Below are 12,500 nucleotides of genomic sequence, written 5' to 3'. Positions count from 1 at the left end.
GTGCACTGACCTGTGTAGTCCTGTGCACTGACCTGTGTAGTCCTCTGTGCACTGACCTGTGTAGTCCTGTGCACTGACCTGTGTAGTCCTGTGCACTGACCTGTGTAGTCCTGTGCACTGACCTGTGTAGTCCTCTGTGCACTGACCTGTGTAGTCCTGTGCACTGACCTGTGTAGTCCTGTGCACTGACCTGTGTAGTCCTCTGTGCACTGACCTGTGTAGTCCTGTTTGCACTGACCTGTGTAGTCCTCTGTGCACTGACCTGTGTAGTCCTCTGTGCACTGACCTGTGTAGTCCTGTGCACTGACCTGTGTAGTCCTGTGCACTGACCTGTGTAGTCCTCTGTGCACTGACCTGTGTAGTCCTCTGTGCACTGACCTGTGTAGTCCTGTGCACTGACCTGTGTAGTCCTGTGCACTGACCTGTGTAGTCCTGTGTGCACTGACCTGTGTAGTCCTGTGTGCACTGACCTGTGTAGTCCTCTGTGCACTGACCTGTGTAGTCCTGTGCACTGACCTGTGTAGTCCTGTGCACTGACCTGTGTAGTCCTCTGTGCACTGACCTGTGTAGTCCTGTGTGCACTGACCTGTGTAGTCCTGTGTGCACTGACCTGTGTAGTCCTGTGTGCACTGACCTGTGTAGTCCTGTGCACTGACCTGTGTAGTCCTGTGCACTGACCTGTGTAGTCCTGTGTGCACTGACCTGTGTAGTCCTGTGTGCACTGACCTGTGTAGTCCTGTGCACTGACCTGTGTAGTCCTGTGTGCACTGACCTGTGTAGTCCTCTGTGCACTGACCTGTGTAGTCCTGTGCACTGACCTGTGTAGTCCTGTGCACTGACCTGTGTAGTCCTGTGCACTGACCTGTGTAGTCCTGTGCACTGACCTGTGTAGTCCTGTGTGCACTGACCTGTGTAGTCCTGTGCACTGACCTGTGTAGTCCTGTGCACTGACTTGTGTAGTCCTGTGCACTGACCTGTGTAGTCCTGTGCACTGACCTGTGTAGTCCTGTGCACTGACTTGTGTAGTCCTGTGCACTGACCTGTGTAGTCCTGTGCACTGACCTGTGTAGTCGGTCCGCGCGTAGTGTCCGTCTCCCACCTTGTTCCCAGTCATGTCTCCTGAAACAGCCACAGTAGGTCAGGTCAGTACAGCCTCACTGAGCTCAACACCCCTCAATGATAAGTTCAATGTTCCAACTCATCCCAGGACATGGAGAAGATCACTCCATCAAATACTTACTTTTGTAAAAATAATAATAATAATAATAACCTTGTGGAGTTAAATAATTAAAAAACATAGAAAGGTAGATCCTTGGGACATCTGGGTAGTGTAGAGGTAAAAGCATCCGCCTAGCACCGGGGAGACCCGGGTTCAATTCCCGGCAGCGGTACTTTCCGGCTTGGTCAAGACGTTCCTACAGACACAATTGGCCGTGTGTGCGGTTGGGATCAGGGGGAGGGGAACTGGGGGGAATAGCGCGATCCTCCCACGTGCTGCGTCCGTTTCAGTGAAACCCCTCGCTGTCAGGTGAAAAGAACTGGCTGGCGACTGCACATGTGTCGGAGGAAGCATGTGCTAGTCTACAGCTCTCCCCAGATCGGCAGAGAGGGGGTGGAGCAGCGACCGGGACAGCAGGGGGAATTGGCCAAGTACAATTGGGGAGAAAACGGGAGAACATTTTGGAAAAAGGATACAAAACAAAAACAAAAGAAAGATAGAACCGTATCATTCCAAGATTGTGATTAAAAAATATATATCTCATCATCATCATCGTATTGCAACTGATTACAAACTGATCGTGTGATAACATTAACTCGATCATGATGCAAAGCTTGTGGCAGGAAGTGGGCTGGAGATGCTGGGCATGTTGTTGTTTATTTACTCATGAAACACAACATAAAGAGAAAGAAACAGCACTATGTGGACGGGAAACTAGTGGCTTGTTGTACACATGACATCCACTTACATTACAACAGTGACAATGAATCCATTTTCTGAGCTTTCATACTTGGCTTTTCATTGGCTTTCCAAGCACCCATGACAACTTCATTCATCCACTACCCACGTTCATGAGCACGTTTCCAGCTAAATGTAGATCATAGTGGTTAAAGTCAAAGTCCCTGTTTGCCCTTTTTGCATGAGATAATATACACCTATTTAACAATATATGCCCAAAATATATTTTTTTGTATTTATATCAAAATCCAATGACTCAGTGAGTGTATCTTTAATGGTTACCTCAGCATGTACCAGTGGGTAAATACAAATTCCAACCAATAAAACCATCACAGATTTTTCAGCAATCCCGCATAATCTTTCACACCCTAACTGACATTGGTTTACACTTTTGTATGATCCCTCCCCTGCTTTATGTCCCATGTCAGCAAGATGCTCTGATCCCTCCCCTGCTTTATGTCCCGTGTCAGCAAGATGCTCTGATCCCTCCCCTGCTTTATGTCCCGTGTCAACAAGATGCTCTGATCCCTCCCCTGCTTTATGTCCTGTGTCAACAAGATGCTCTGATCCCTCCCCTGCTTTATGTCCCGTGTCAGCAAGATGCTCTGATCCCTCCCCTGCTTTATGTCCCGTGTCAACAAGATGCTCTGATCCCTCCCCTGCTTTATGTCCCGTGTCACCAAGATGCTCTGATCCCTCCCCTGCTTTATGTCCCGTGTCAGCAAGATGCTCTGATCCCTCCCCTGCTTTATGTCCCGTGTCAGCAAGATGCTCTGATCCCTCCCCTGCTTTATGTCCCGTGTCACCAAGATGCTCTGATCCCTCCCCTGCTTTATGTCCCGTGTCAGCAAGATGCTCTGATCCCTCCTCTGCTTTATGTCCCGTGTCAGCAAGATGCTCTGATCCCTCCCCTGCTTTATGTCCCGTGTCACCAAGATGCTCTGATCCCTCCCCTGCTTTATGTCCCGTGTCAACAAGATGCTCTGATCCCTCCCCTGCTTTATGTCCTGTGTCAACAAGATGCTCTGATCCCTCCCCTGCTTTATGTCCCGTGTCAGCAAGATGCTCTGATCCCTCCCCTGCTTTATGTCCCGTGTCACCAAGATGCTCTGATCCCTCCCCTGCTTTATGTCCTGTGTCAACAAGATGCTCTGATCCCTCCCCTGCTTTATGTCCCGTGTCAACAAGATGCTCTGATCCCTCCCCTGCTTTATGTCCCGTGTCAGCAAGATGCTCTGATCCCTCCCCTGCTTTATGTCCCGTGTCAACAAGATGCTCTGATCCCTCCCCTGCTTTATGTCCCGTGTCAGCAAGATGCTCTGATCCCTCCCCTGCTTTATGTCCCGTGTCAGCAAGATGCTCTGATCCCTCCCCTGCTTTATGTCCCGTGTCAGCAAGATGCTCTGATCCCTCCCCTGCTTTATGTCCCGTGTCAGCAAGATGCTCTGATCCCTCCCCTGCTTTATGTCCCGTGTCAACAAGATGCTCTGATCCCTCCCCTGCTTTATGTCCCGTGTCAACAAGATGCTCTGATCCCTCCCCTGCTTTATGTCCCGTGTCAACAAGATGCTCTGATCCCTCCCCTGCTTTATGTCCCGTGTCAGCAAGATGCTCTGATCCCTCCCCTGCTTTATGTCCCGTGTCAGCAAGATGCTCTGATCCCTCCCCTGCTTTATGTCCCGTGTCAGCAAGATGCTCTGATCCCTCCCCTGCTTTATGTCCCGTGTCAGCAAGATGCTCTGATCCCTCCCCTGCTTTATGTCCTGTGTCAACAAGATGCTCTGATCCCTCCCCTGCTTTATGTCCCGTGTCAGCAAGATGCTCTGATCCCTCCCCTGCTTTATGTCCTGTGTCACCAAGATGCTCTGATCCCTCCCCTGCTTTATGTCCCGTGTCACCAAGATGCTCTGATCCCTCCCCTGCTTTATGTCCTGTGTCAACAAGATGCTCTGATCCCTCCCCTGCTTTATGTCCTGTGTCAACAAGATGCTCTGATCCCTCCCCTGCTTTATGTCCCGTGTCAGCAAGATGCTCTGATCCCTCCCCTGCTTTATGTCCCGTGTCAACAAGATGCTCTGATCCCTCCCCTGCTTTATGTCCTGTGTCAACAAGATGCTCTGATCCCTCCCCTGCTTTATGTCCCGTGTCACCAAGATGCTCTGATCCCTGCTTTATGTCCTGTGTCAACAAGATGCTCTGATCCCTCCCCTGCTTTATGTCCCGTGTCACCAAGATGCTCTGATCCCTCCCCTGCTTTATGTCCTGTGTCAACAAGATGCTCTGATCCCTCCCCTGCTTTATGTCCTGTGTCAACAAGATGCTCTGATCCCTCCCCTGCTTTATGTCCCGTGTCAGTAAGATGCTCTGATCCCTCCCCTGCTTTATGTCCCGTGTCAGTAAGATGCTCTGATCCCTCCCCTGCTTTATGTCCCGTGTCAACAAGATGCTCTGATCCCTCCCCTGCTTTATGTCCCGTGTCAGCAAGATGCTCTGATCCCTCCCCTGCTTTATGTCCCGTGTCAGCAAGATGCTCTGATCCCTCCCCTGCTTTATGTCCCGTGTCAACAAGATGCTCTGATCCCTCCCCTGCTTTATGTCCCGTGTCAGCAAGATGCTCTGATCCCTCCCCTGCTTTATGTCCCGTGTCAGCAAGATGCTCTGATCCCTCCCCTGCTTTATGTCCCGTGTCAGCAAGATGCTCTGATCCCTCCCCTGCTTTATGTCCCGTGTCAACAAGATGCTCTGATCCCTCCCCTGCTTTATGTCCCGTGTCAGCAAGATGCTCTGATCCCTCCCCTGCTTTATGTCCCGTGTCAGCAAGATGCTCTGATCCCTCCCCTGCTTTATGTCCCGTGTCAGCAAGATGCTCTGATCCCTCCCCTGCTTTATGTCCCGTGTCAACAAGATGCTCTGATCCCTCCCCTGCTTTATGTCCCGTGTCAGCAAGATGCTCTGATCCCTCCCCTGCTTTATGTCCCGTGTCAACAAGATGCTCTGATCCCTCCCCTGCTTTATGTCCCGTGTCAACAAGATGCTCTGATCCCTCCCCTGCTTTATATCCCGTGTCAACAAGATGCTCTGATCCCTCCCCTGCTTTATGTCCCGTGTCAACAAGATGCTCTGATCCCTCCCCTGCTTTATGTCCCGTGTCAACAAGATGCTCTGATCCCTCCCCTGCTTTATGTCCCGTGTCAGCAAGATGCTCTGATCCCTCCCCTGCTTTATGTCCCGTGTCAACAAGATGCTCTGATCCCTCCCCTGCTTTATGTCCTGTGTCAACAAGATGCTCTGATCCCTCCCCTGCTTTATGTCCCGTGTCAACAAGATGCTCTGATCCCTCCCCTGCTTTATGTCCCGTGTCACCAAGATGCTCTGATCCCTCCCCTGCTTTATGTCCCGTGTCAACAAGATGCTCTGATCCCTCCCCTGCTTTATGTCCTGTGTCAACAAGATGCTCTGATCCCTCCCCTGCTTTATGTCCCGTGTCACCAAGATGCTCTGATCCCTCCCCTGCTTTATGTCCCGTGTCAACAAGATGCTCTGATCCCTCCCCTGCTTTATGTCCTGTGTCAACAAGATGCTCTGATCCCTCCCCTGCTTTATGTCCCGTGTCACCAAGATGCTCTGATCCCTCCCCTGCTTTATGTCCTGTGTCAACAAGATGCTCTGATCCCTCCCCTGCTTTATGTCCCGTGTCACCAAGATGCTCTGATCCCTCCCCTGCTTTATGTCCTGTGTCAGCAAGATGCTCTGATCCCTCCCCTGCTTTATGTCCCGTGTTAGCAAGATGCTCTGATCCCTCCCCTGCTTTATGTCCCGTGTCAACAAGATGCTCTGATCCCTCCCCTGCTTTATGTCCCGTGTCAACAAGATGCTCTGATCCCTCCCCTGCTTTATGTCCTGTGTCACCAAGATGCTCTGATCCCATAGTGTAGTTTTGAAAATGAAACAACACTTCTGTATATCGGATATAGGAGTATTATTTGATGATTATTGGTGAGTGTAAGGTTACAAGCAGGACGCTTTGTGTGCCTATTCCAATGCAAAGTAATACTGGTTGTCTCTAATGAAATGTAGCCTAGTTGAAAGGACAATGTAGAGAAGTGACAGGTGAGGAAATGAATGAAAAATCAAAATGTCAAGGTATCACTCTGAATGCACTGACTAACATGAGGTGTAGCGACTATTCTGTCTCCCTCAACACTGCCCTGATGGAAACAGAACGTGTTGAGTGATCAGCTCCATCTGGCTGGTCCGACTCGAAGGATGTGTCACGGGGGAACAAGGATTTCTATTTGTGTTCCAGGGCTGATTGTTCCACCCCCCCCCCCCCATCGCTTCACTACACCCACATCTTGGCTCTCATGTCTCGATCAATTGTCCCCTTTGTCCCGTGTGGAAGCAGAGGCAATCAAACACTGGCAAATGTACACGACGCACACAAAGTGATATCCACTAAGCCCCTCCTTTTCAACACCACCCCGAATTGTGATTGGCTTCAGTCAAAGAAACTACCGGCGTCTGGCGCGACAACATCTAAACAAAACAAATTCAAAAGATACTGATTTCTGGTCTTCTCCCACATGGATTAGCAATATGACTCCGTTTAGGGATTTAACCACAGAGATTAATTTAACAACTTACTCCAAAATACAGATTCTTCAATAGAAAGGAGGGATTATGATTCAATAAGAAATCATCAAGGTTCATAGCGGCGTAGGGCCACGTGGGTTTTTGAGGATTATCTCCGCGCGACATTCCACAACATATTTGATCAAAAATAGCAGCAATTATGACATGAAGCCTGCTATTTGAATTGAGGCTGAGAGGATGGTCGATAACGGCTATAGGGGCGGAGAGACGGAGAGACAGAAGTTGGGTCTCTCCATCCATCCACCTGCTTTTATGCTAAATTTAAAATTGCGCATTAAAATCCTGAGTGAAAACACCAGAAAATTCGATAAAACCTCCAAATATCGCAAAAAAGTTTTCACGCTTGAGGGAGGCGGAAAAGTCGGGTGTATCGATAAAAGGAAAATGCGATAAATGCAGTGGAAACAGCTTTAGCGAACAGAATAACAGCATTTTTATTTGATCTAAAAAAAGGTATAAATGTTTGTTTTTTGTGTCCCCCCCCCCCTCATAAACATAGTCATTGGGTCCTATTGTTCAGTCTAACAATGCTATTGGATTGGACATTTGTATATAAGTCCCGCCCACAAGGTCATGATGTATCACAACTTCCAGAACTTGTTTTATTAACCACCCTTTGTTTCATTGGACTGGTTTGATCAATTCTAACCAAGTAAAATGCCTTCATTTTTTATTTTATTTTTGTGATCAGTAAAATGACTAGAACATGTACATATGTTGTTATTGTGAAATACATTCCCCAAATATTATATTATATATAATATAAATATGATATTAATATTATTTCCATAAAACCTTACAAAAACATTTTTTTTTTTGCAAACACTTCATTATTATCTCCTCCTACAACACCATCTGAAAGGTTTAAAAACATTTTTTTTTAATGTTTTACTATGTCTGGGTTCTACAGGGTTAAAAAACGTGCAGTTTTAACGGAGGAAGACAGCGGGATTTCAGGTGACTCACATCCATAATTTACATTTCATTCACTTACAGTAAACGTCTCCGTGGATATGCTGAGTTGAAGAGTGGCGTCTGGTAATACATTTGACGTACCTCTGTATAATCAAGAACCATTCAATTAATATGTGATGTTTTTCATAGCGAGACAACACGCACGCGTAACGTTAGCAGAGGCAGACAGCAGTGTGCTCTCCGTCACCAAGCTTCCATCATGATTTCCTCCACTTCAGTCTGAATATCAGGCTAGGATGTTTTTCTCTTTACCTCACATTTATTCAGAGAACGGAGTTAACTTCCCTCGTTTGAGGGTTTGACTGGCGTCTGGCCATGTTTTAATCACCTCAATTAATTGAACCTCCTCTTCACCATTCCTGATGTTACGCATAACGGCAGTGGGTGGAAACGAGCATAACATCGCATTTCCTTTTGCCGACTTTCTGAAAATTCGATTAAAAGTTGCGATACCTTTGGATGGAAACCCAGCTAGAGAGAGGGGGGGGGAGAGGCAGAGAGAGAGGAAGAGAGAGGAAGAGAGGGAGAGACAGAGAGAGAGAGGGGGAGAGAGAGAGAGAGAGAGAGACACACGGAGAGAGAGACATGGGAACCTGCTGTCTGTATTTAGCTCTGTAAGCTACCTCGTTTGCCCCGCGGCCTCCGTTCAACTTGACGGTGGAAGTGAACACTTATCCAGACAGACTGACGGCTACCACAGTGTGTGTGCGTGTGTGTGTGTGTGTGTGTGTGCGTGCGTGCGGTTGTGTGTGTGTGTGTGCATGTGTGTGTGTGTGTGTGAGTGTCAGACCTTGGCAGTGGCCCAGGTACTTGACCTCGATGCGTTCTTGTTTCTGACAGGACGCCTCCTTCACCTGGCAGGGGTTGTCATAGGAGCGGCCGTCGGAGGCGCACACGGGGTTGAAGCTGATGTGGGAACAGTCGATGTTGCAAACACACCTGCAGGGGCAGAGGGAAGGGCAGCAGGTGGGGGGGGGGGGAGGGCAGGTGGGGGGAGGGGAGGAGGCAGAGGGAAGGGCAGCAGGTGGGGGGGGGGGGAGGGCAGGTGGGGGGAGGGGAGGAGGCAGAGGGAAGGGCAGCAGGTGGGGGGGGGGGGGGGGACAAAAGAGAGAGGTGAGAAATAACTTTGTCTCCTTGGTAAAAAAAAAGACCTGTCAACTCGTGACACTCCATGTCCTCCTTCAGTCTGACATTGCCTCCCCTCTAACCGATTTCCATAGAGGAAATCCCCCAGGGGAATGGATTTTCCCTAACCAATCACTAGAGCCCATTCGACAGAATATAATCCAGTGCGGAGAATGCAAAAAAATTAAAAAATTAAATAAAATCACCCCTTTGAATAAATGCCAGCAGAGTGCTGTTCAGATTTCAAAGTAATTAGTACTTTTAATCCATTTAAAACAGCCTCGATAGCAGTGTCTAAGTGACGTCAAATCAGCAGACACGCCCCTCCGCAAGGCTCGTGTGCGGCGACTTTTCGCCTGTCCGTGCACACACCAAATTTCCTGGAGTTTTCCTGGAGTTTTCCAAAATAACGGTCACTTCCGCGAGCAGAAACCCGCGCAGAGTATAAAAACTCAAACCGTTTTCTCGTGAGGATTCCGTGTCGGTCATTTCCGTGCGACAGTGCAGACGTTTAGCATAATTCCAGCTTTAGTTCCACCCATAATGCGCTGTTTATTGATGCCGAGTGGCTAATCATTAGTGGCCCTCGGCTCATTGGACAAGTCGTTTTTTCAACTTAGGAAATCGCTGTCGCATGTCACAATGCCAGAAGCAGCCAACTTGGTGGATCGGGCGGATCCGAAGACAATAAATAAATAAATAAATAAATAAATAAATAAATGAATAAAAATAGAAAATAAAAAAATAAATTAGTCATCTCACAAAATGACTGCTTATATGAAAGCAAACTGACTGTGATGCATCATTTTAGTTCCTAGCTATGTCAAGATCTCAAATAACAGCCTAACATTTTGCAGTGAGAGCATTTATATATTTTTAAATATTCAGTCTTACATTTTTTTTGCGTCTGATAAACGGTGCTTTGACATCAAATCCCTTGGTGATGTACTGTACGTGTGTTTCACTGAGGGAGAGACAGACCAAGACCCACATTCATTGACGGATTACAATGCTTGGAGTATCTCCATAATGAGGAAAAAGTGATTGCGGTTCACTCGACACAGGCAGTGGTTGTAGACAGCGATTTGTGCACTCAGTCAGGATGTTGTGCCATGCATAGTAATCCTTTTCCAATTGGGTTTTGGCACGTTTAATTTCACACAATAGCGAGTGGATTTAACATCGTCACAAAGAGAGCCTGATTGACAAAATGCAGCCCTGCAATAATAACAGATGAGAAGACTAGATAACAAAGCTGTAGATTTAGACTTGCAGAAGGCCTTAACACATTCAGTGCCAAGGACGTCTGTGCACGTCCTAAAAAAAAGTAACGTTCAGTGCCAAGGACGTCTGTGCACGTCCTAAAATCATAATTCATATTATTCCATAATTCTGCTGTTTAAGGTCGTACCCAGCCAGTGAGCATGAATCCCTTCAAGGGATCACACGGCGCCACCTTAAACATCGTCACAGGAGCTGCTCCACCCACCTCAGATCCTTTACTTTGTACAGGAGACAGCGGAGAAAGCCGTGGAAACCGATGCATGCTTTCTGCCAGAGCCGTATATATTGCTCTGTCTACAGCGAGAGTGGGCTCGGCTGCATCCGCGCTCACAACTCATAATGGAACTGTCTAGAAACAAAATTTCTTCTTTGGAAGAAGCAGGAGTGTTCAATGTTTCATTAAAGTCCAGCCCCGTTAATATAGCCATAATAGAAAAAATTCTATAGCTGTTTTCAACTGAATGGAAGTGAATCTGGCACAGGCTCCAGACAATTTTACTGAAGCGCTGTGGCACTGAATGTGTTAATGGTCTATATGTAATATATATATATATATATATATATTTATAAAACGGCTCTCTCAAATCAAGTAATCTGATTGGTTCACAGCCATTGTATAAATCCAATAACCCACTCCACGCCATGGCAACTCTCTTACTAAAAGCCTTTGGTTACCTAAAAAAAAACAAATGGCGGAGACAGCTGTCAGATCCTTGTGAATCAATCTTCGCTTATAACTTTACTAATATTTCGCAGAAAATTATGTTTTGTACAAGAATAGACGCGGGCTAATGTCTTCTTTGCAAAAAAAAGGCTGTTAACCCCGCATTTAACCCCGTAACGTTAGTTGGTGTCGGGCTTTGCAGAAAGCTCTCAGCTTCTCAGCAAGCGCTGAGAATGCAGCGCTGCGCTCGAGCTGCCTGTCGGGCTTTCCAGAAAGCGCTCAGCTTCTCAGCAAGCGCCAGGATTGGCCAATGTCAACTTCAGTCTCCAGAACGATCCAATCAAATCACCCGCACGTTCTTGCGGTCCCGCCTTACAGTAGTGTTTCAACTGACTCTATCAGAATACCATGCCAGTCGGAGTCGGACTTATAGTATTATTATTATTATTATATTATCATACTTGGAAACCGTTTTATAAAAGCAATATAGCACTCGAGCTGCGTGTGTTGTGGAATATATCCCCCTGCTCAGCAGTTATCAATATAACTAAATAAAATATATATATAAAATATATTTGCCACAACACACTGGCTCTCATGCTATATTGCTTAAATATATATATATATATATATATATTACATTGAAAATTACTTAATTGTGAAACAATAATAATAATCTAATATAACTGTACAATACACTGGAGAAAAACAAAACATTTCCCATTTCCCATCTCCCAATGCCAAGCTTGTTTCTGGTGCCGCATTTTGTGTTCATGTCCTTCAAACTAAACTAAACTAAAGCTGCCTGACACGACACAGGCTGTTGGCCCAATTATGTTCTATTGATGAAGTTGAAAACAGAAGACCAGCTCCAAAACAATACCGCCCCCATCTGGCGGAGTCAGGTTACAGCTCCGAGGCCGGAGCCATGCATCATCTATGACGATACTGTCACATCTGTGGGCAGCATGTCGGTTGGACTCTTGACAATGACCTTGAAATGGAAATTCACTTGTATTCCAACTAACAATCGACAACCACAAGTAGTCTCATTTTACATAATAGTTACTCTATTGTCTTAAGCACAAGTTCAATGCAAAGTCTTGCAAAACATATTTAACCAAAACGATGTGTGATGCTGTTCGTGTAAGAGAAATTAACTGGGTGATTTGCTGTCGCAAACCACAATTTGAGTGAATTTGACCTTGTGCGTTTGTGTGTCTGCCGACGAATGTGCGCGCGCAGGTCGTGTGTGTGTACGTCTGCCGTGTGTGACGTCTGACAGAGAGACAGACATGTTTGTGGCCGCGACCCTACAGTACAGTGCGCGGCAGGCAGGCCTGATCAGCAGAAATGACACCCAGATTGTCGTCCCCAGACAGTAGTTGCTGAGTAGCGCTGAACGCTAGCTTCTGTAATTATAAACATGTCATTCTTCTCCTCTCCATCCTTTTTCCTTTCTGCCCCCCCGGGTGCCGCCAGGCTCAGAGTAAAGCACACGCCTTCAACGCTCGTCCTTTGCCGCATTTGCATAAACACACCCATGTGTGTGTCCACCGATGCGTCCGCACACGCGCGCGCCGCACAGACACCTTCGCAATCAGGGGAGATGATTCTCACCGCCGACACTGATGTTGATTGAAATGCTGTGCAGCCGAGCGTGCCGGCGTGGAGGTGCTGCGGTAATGATGGATCAGCAAAGTAAGAACCATGTCAGGAGAGCTTTTCGATACGCCTCGGAGAACATGCAGATGTATTAGCGGAGGCGAAATAACCCAAATCCCACATGGCACTGAAGGTGAGCCCGCCACAGTTCTGAATGTACTGTACCACCATGGCGTG

General features: G+C 47.3%; 1 protein-coding gene across 1 annotated transcript in view; it reads right to left on the bottom strand.

The window, feature by feature from the left end:
- Positions 1–12,500, bottom strand: part of LOC310777972 (uncharacterized protein) — a gene marked incomplete at both ends in the record, with an annotated part of 213,144 nt that overhangs the window by 1,516 nt on the left and 199,128 nt on the right. Inside the window, 3 exons of the mRNA XM_083638303.1 lie at positions 79–894; positions 1,041–1,119; positions 8,376–8,524. Coding sequence (XP_083494429.1) covers positions 79–894; positions 1,041–1,119; positions 8,376–8,524 — 1,044 coding nt within the window. The remainder of the gene's footprint in view (positions 1–78; positions 895–1,040; positions 1,120–8,375; positions 8,525–12,500) is intronic.

Source organism: Poromitra crassiceps (genome assembly GCF_964638095.1).
Source record: "Poromitra crassiceps genome assembly, chromosome: 6".
Taxonomy (NCBI): Eukaryota; Metazoa; Chordata; class Actinopteri; order Beryciformes; family Melamphaidae; genus Poromitra; species Poromitra crassiceps.
Note: the sequence above shows the minus strand (reverse complement) of the source record. Positions and strands in the feature narration are given on the sequence as shown.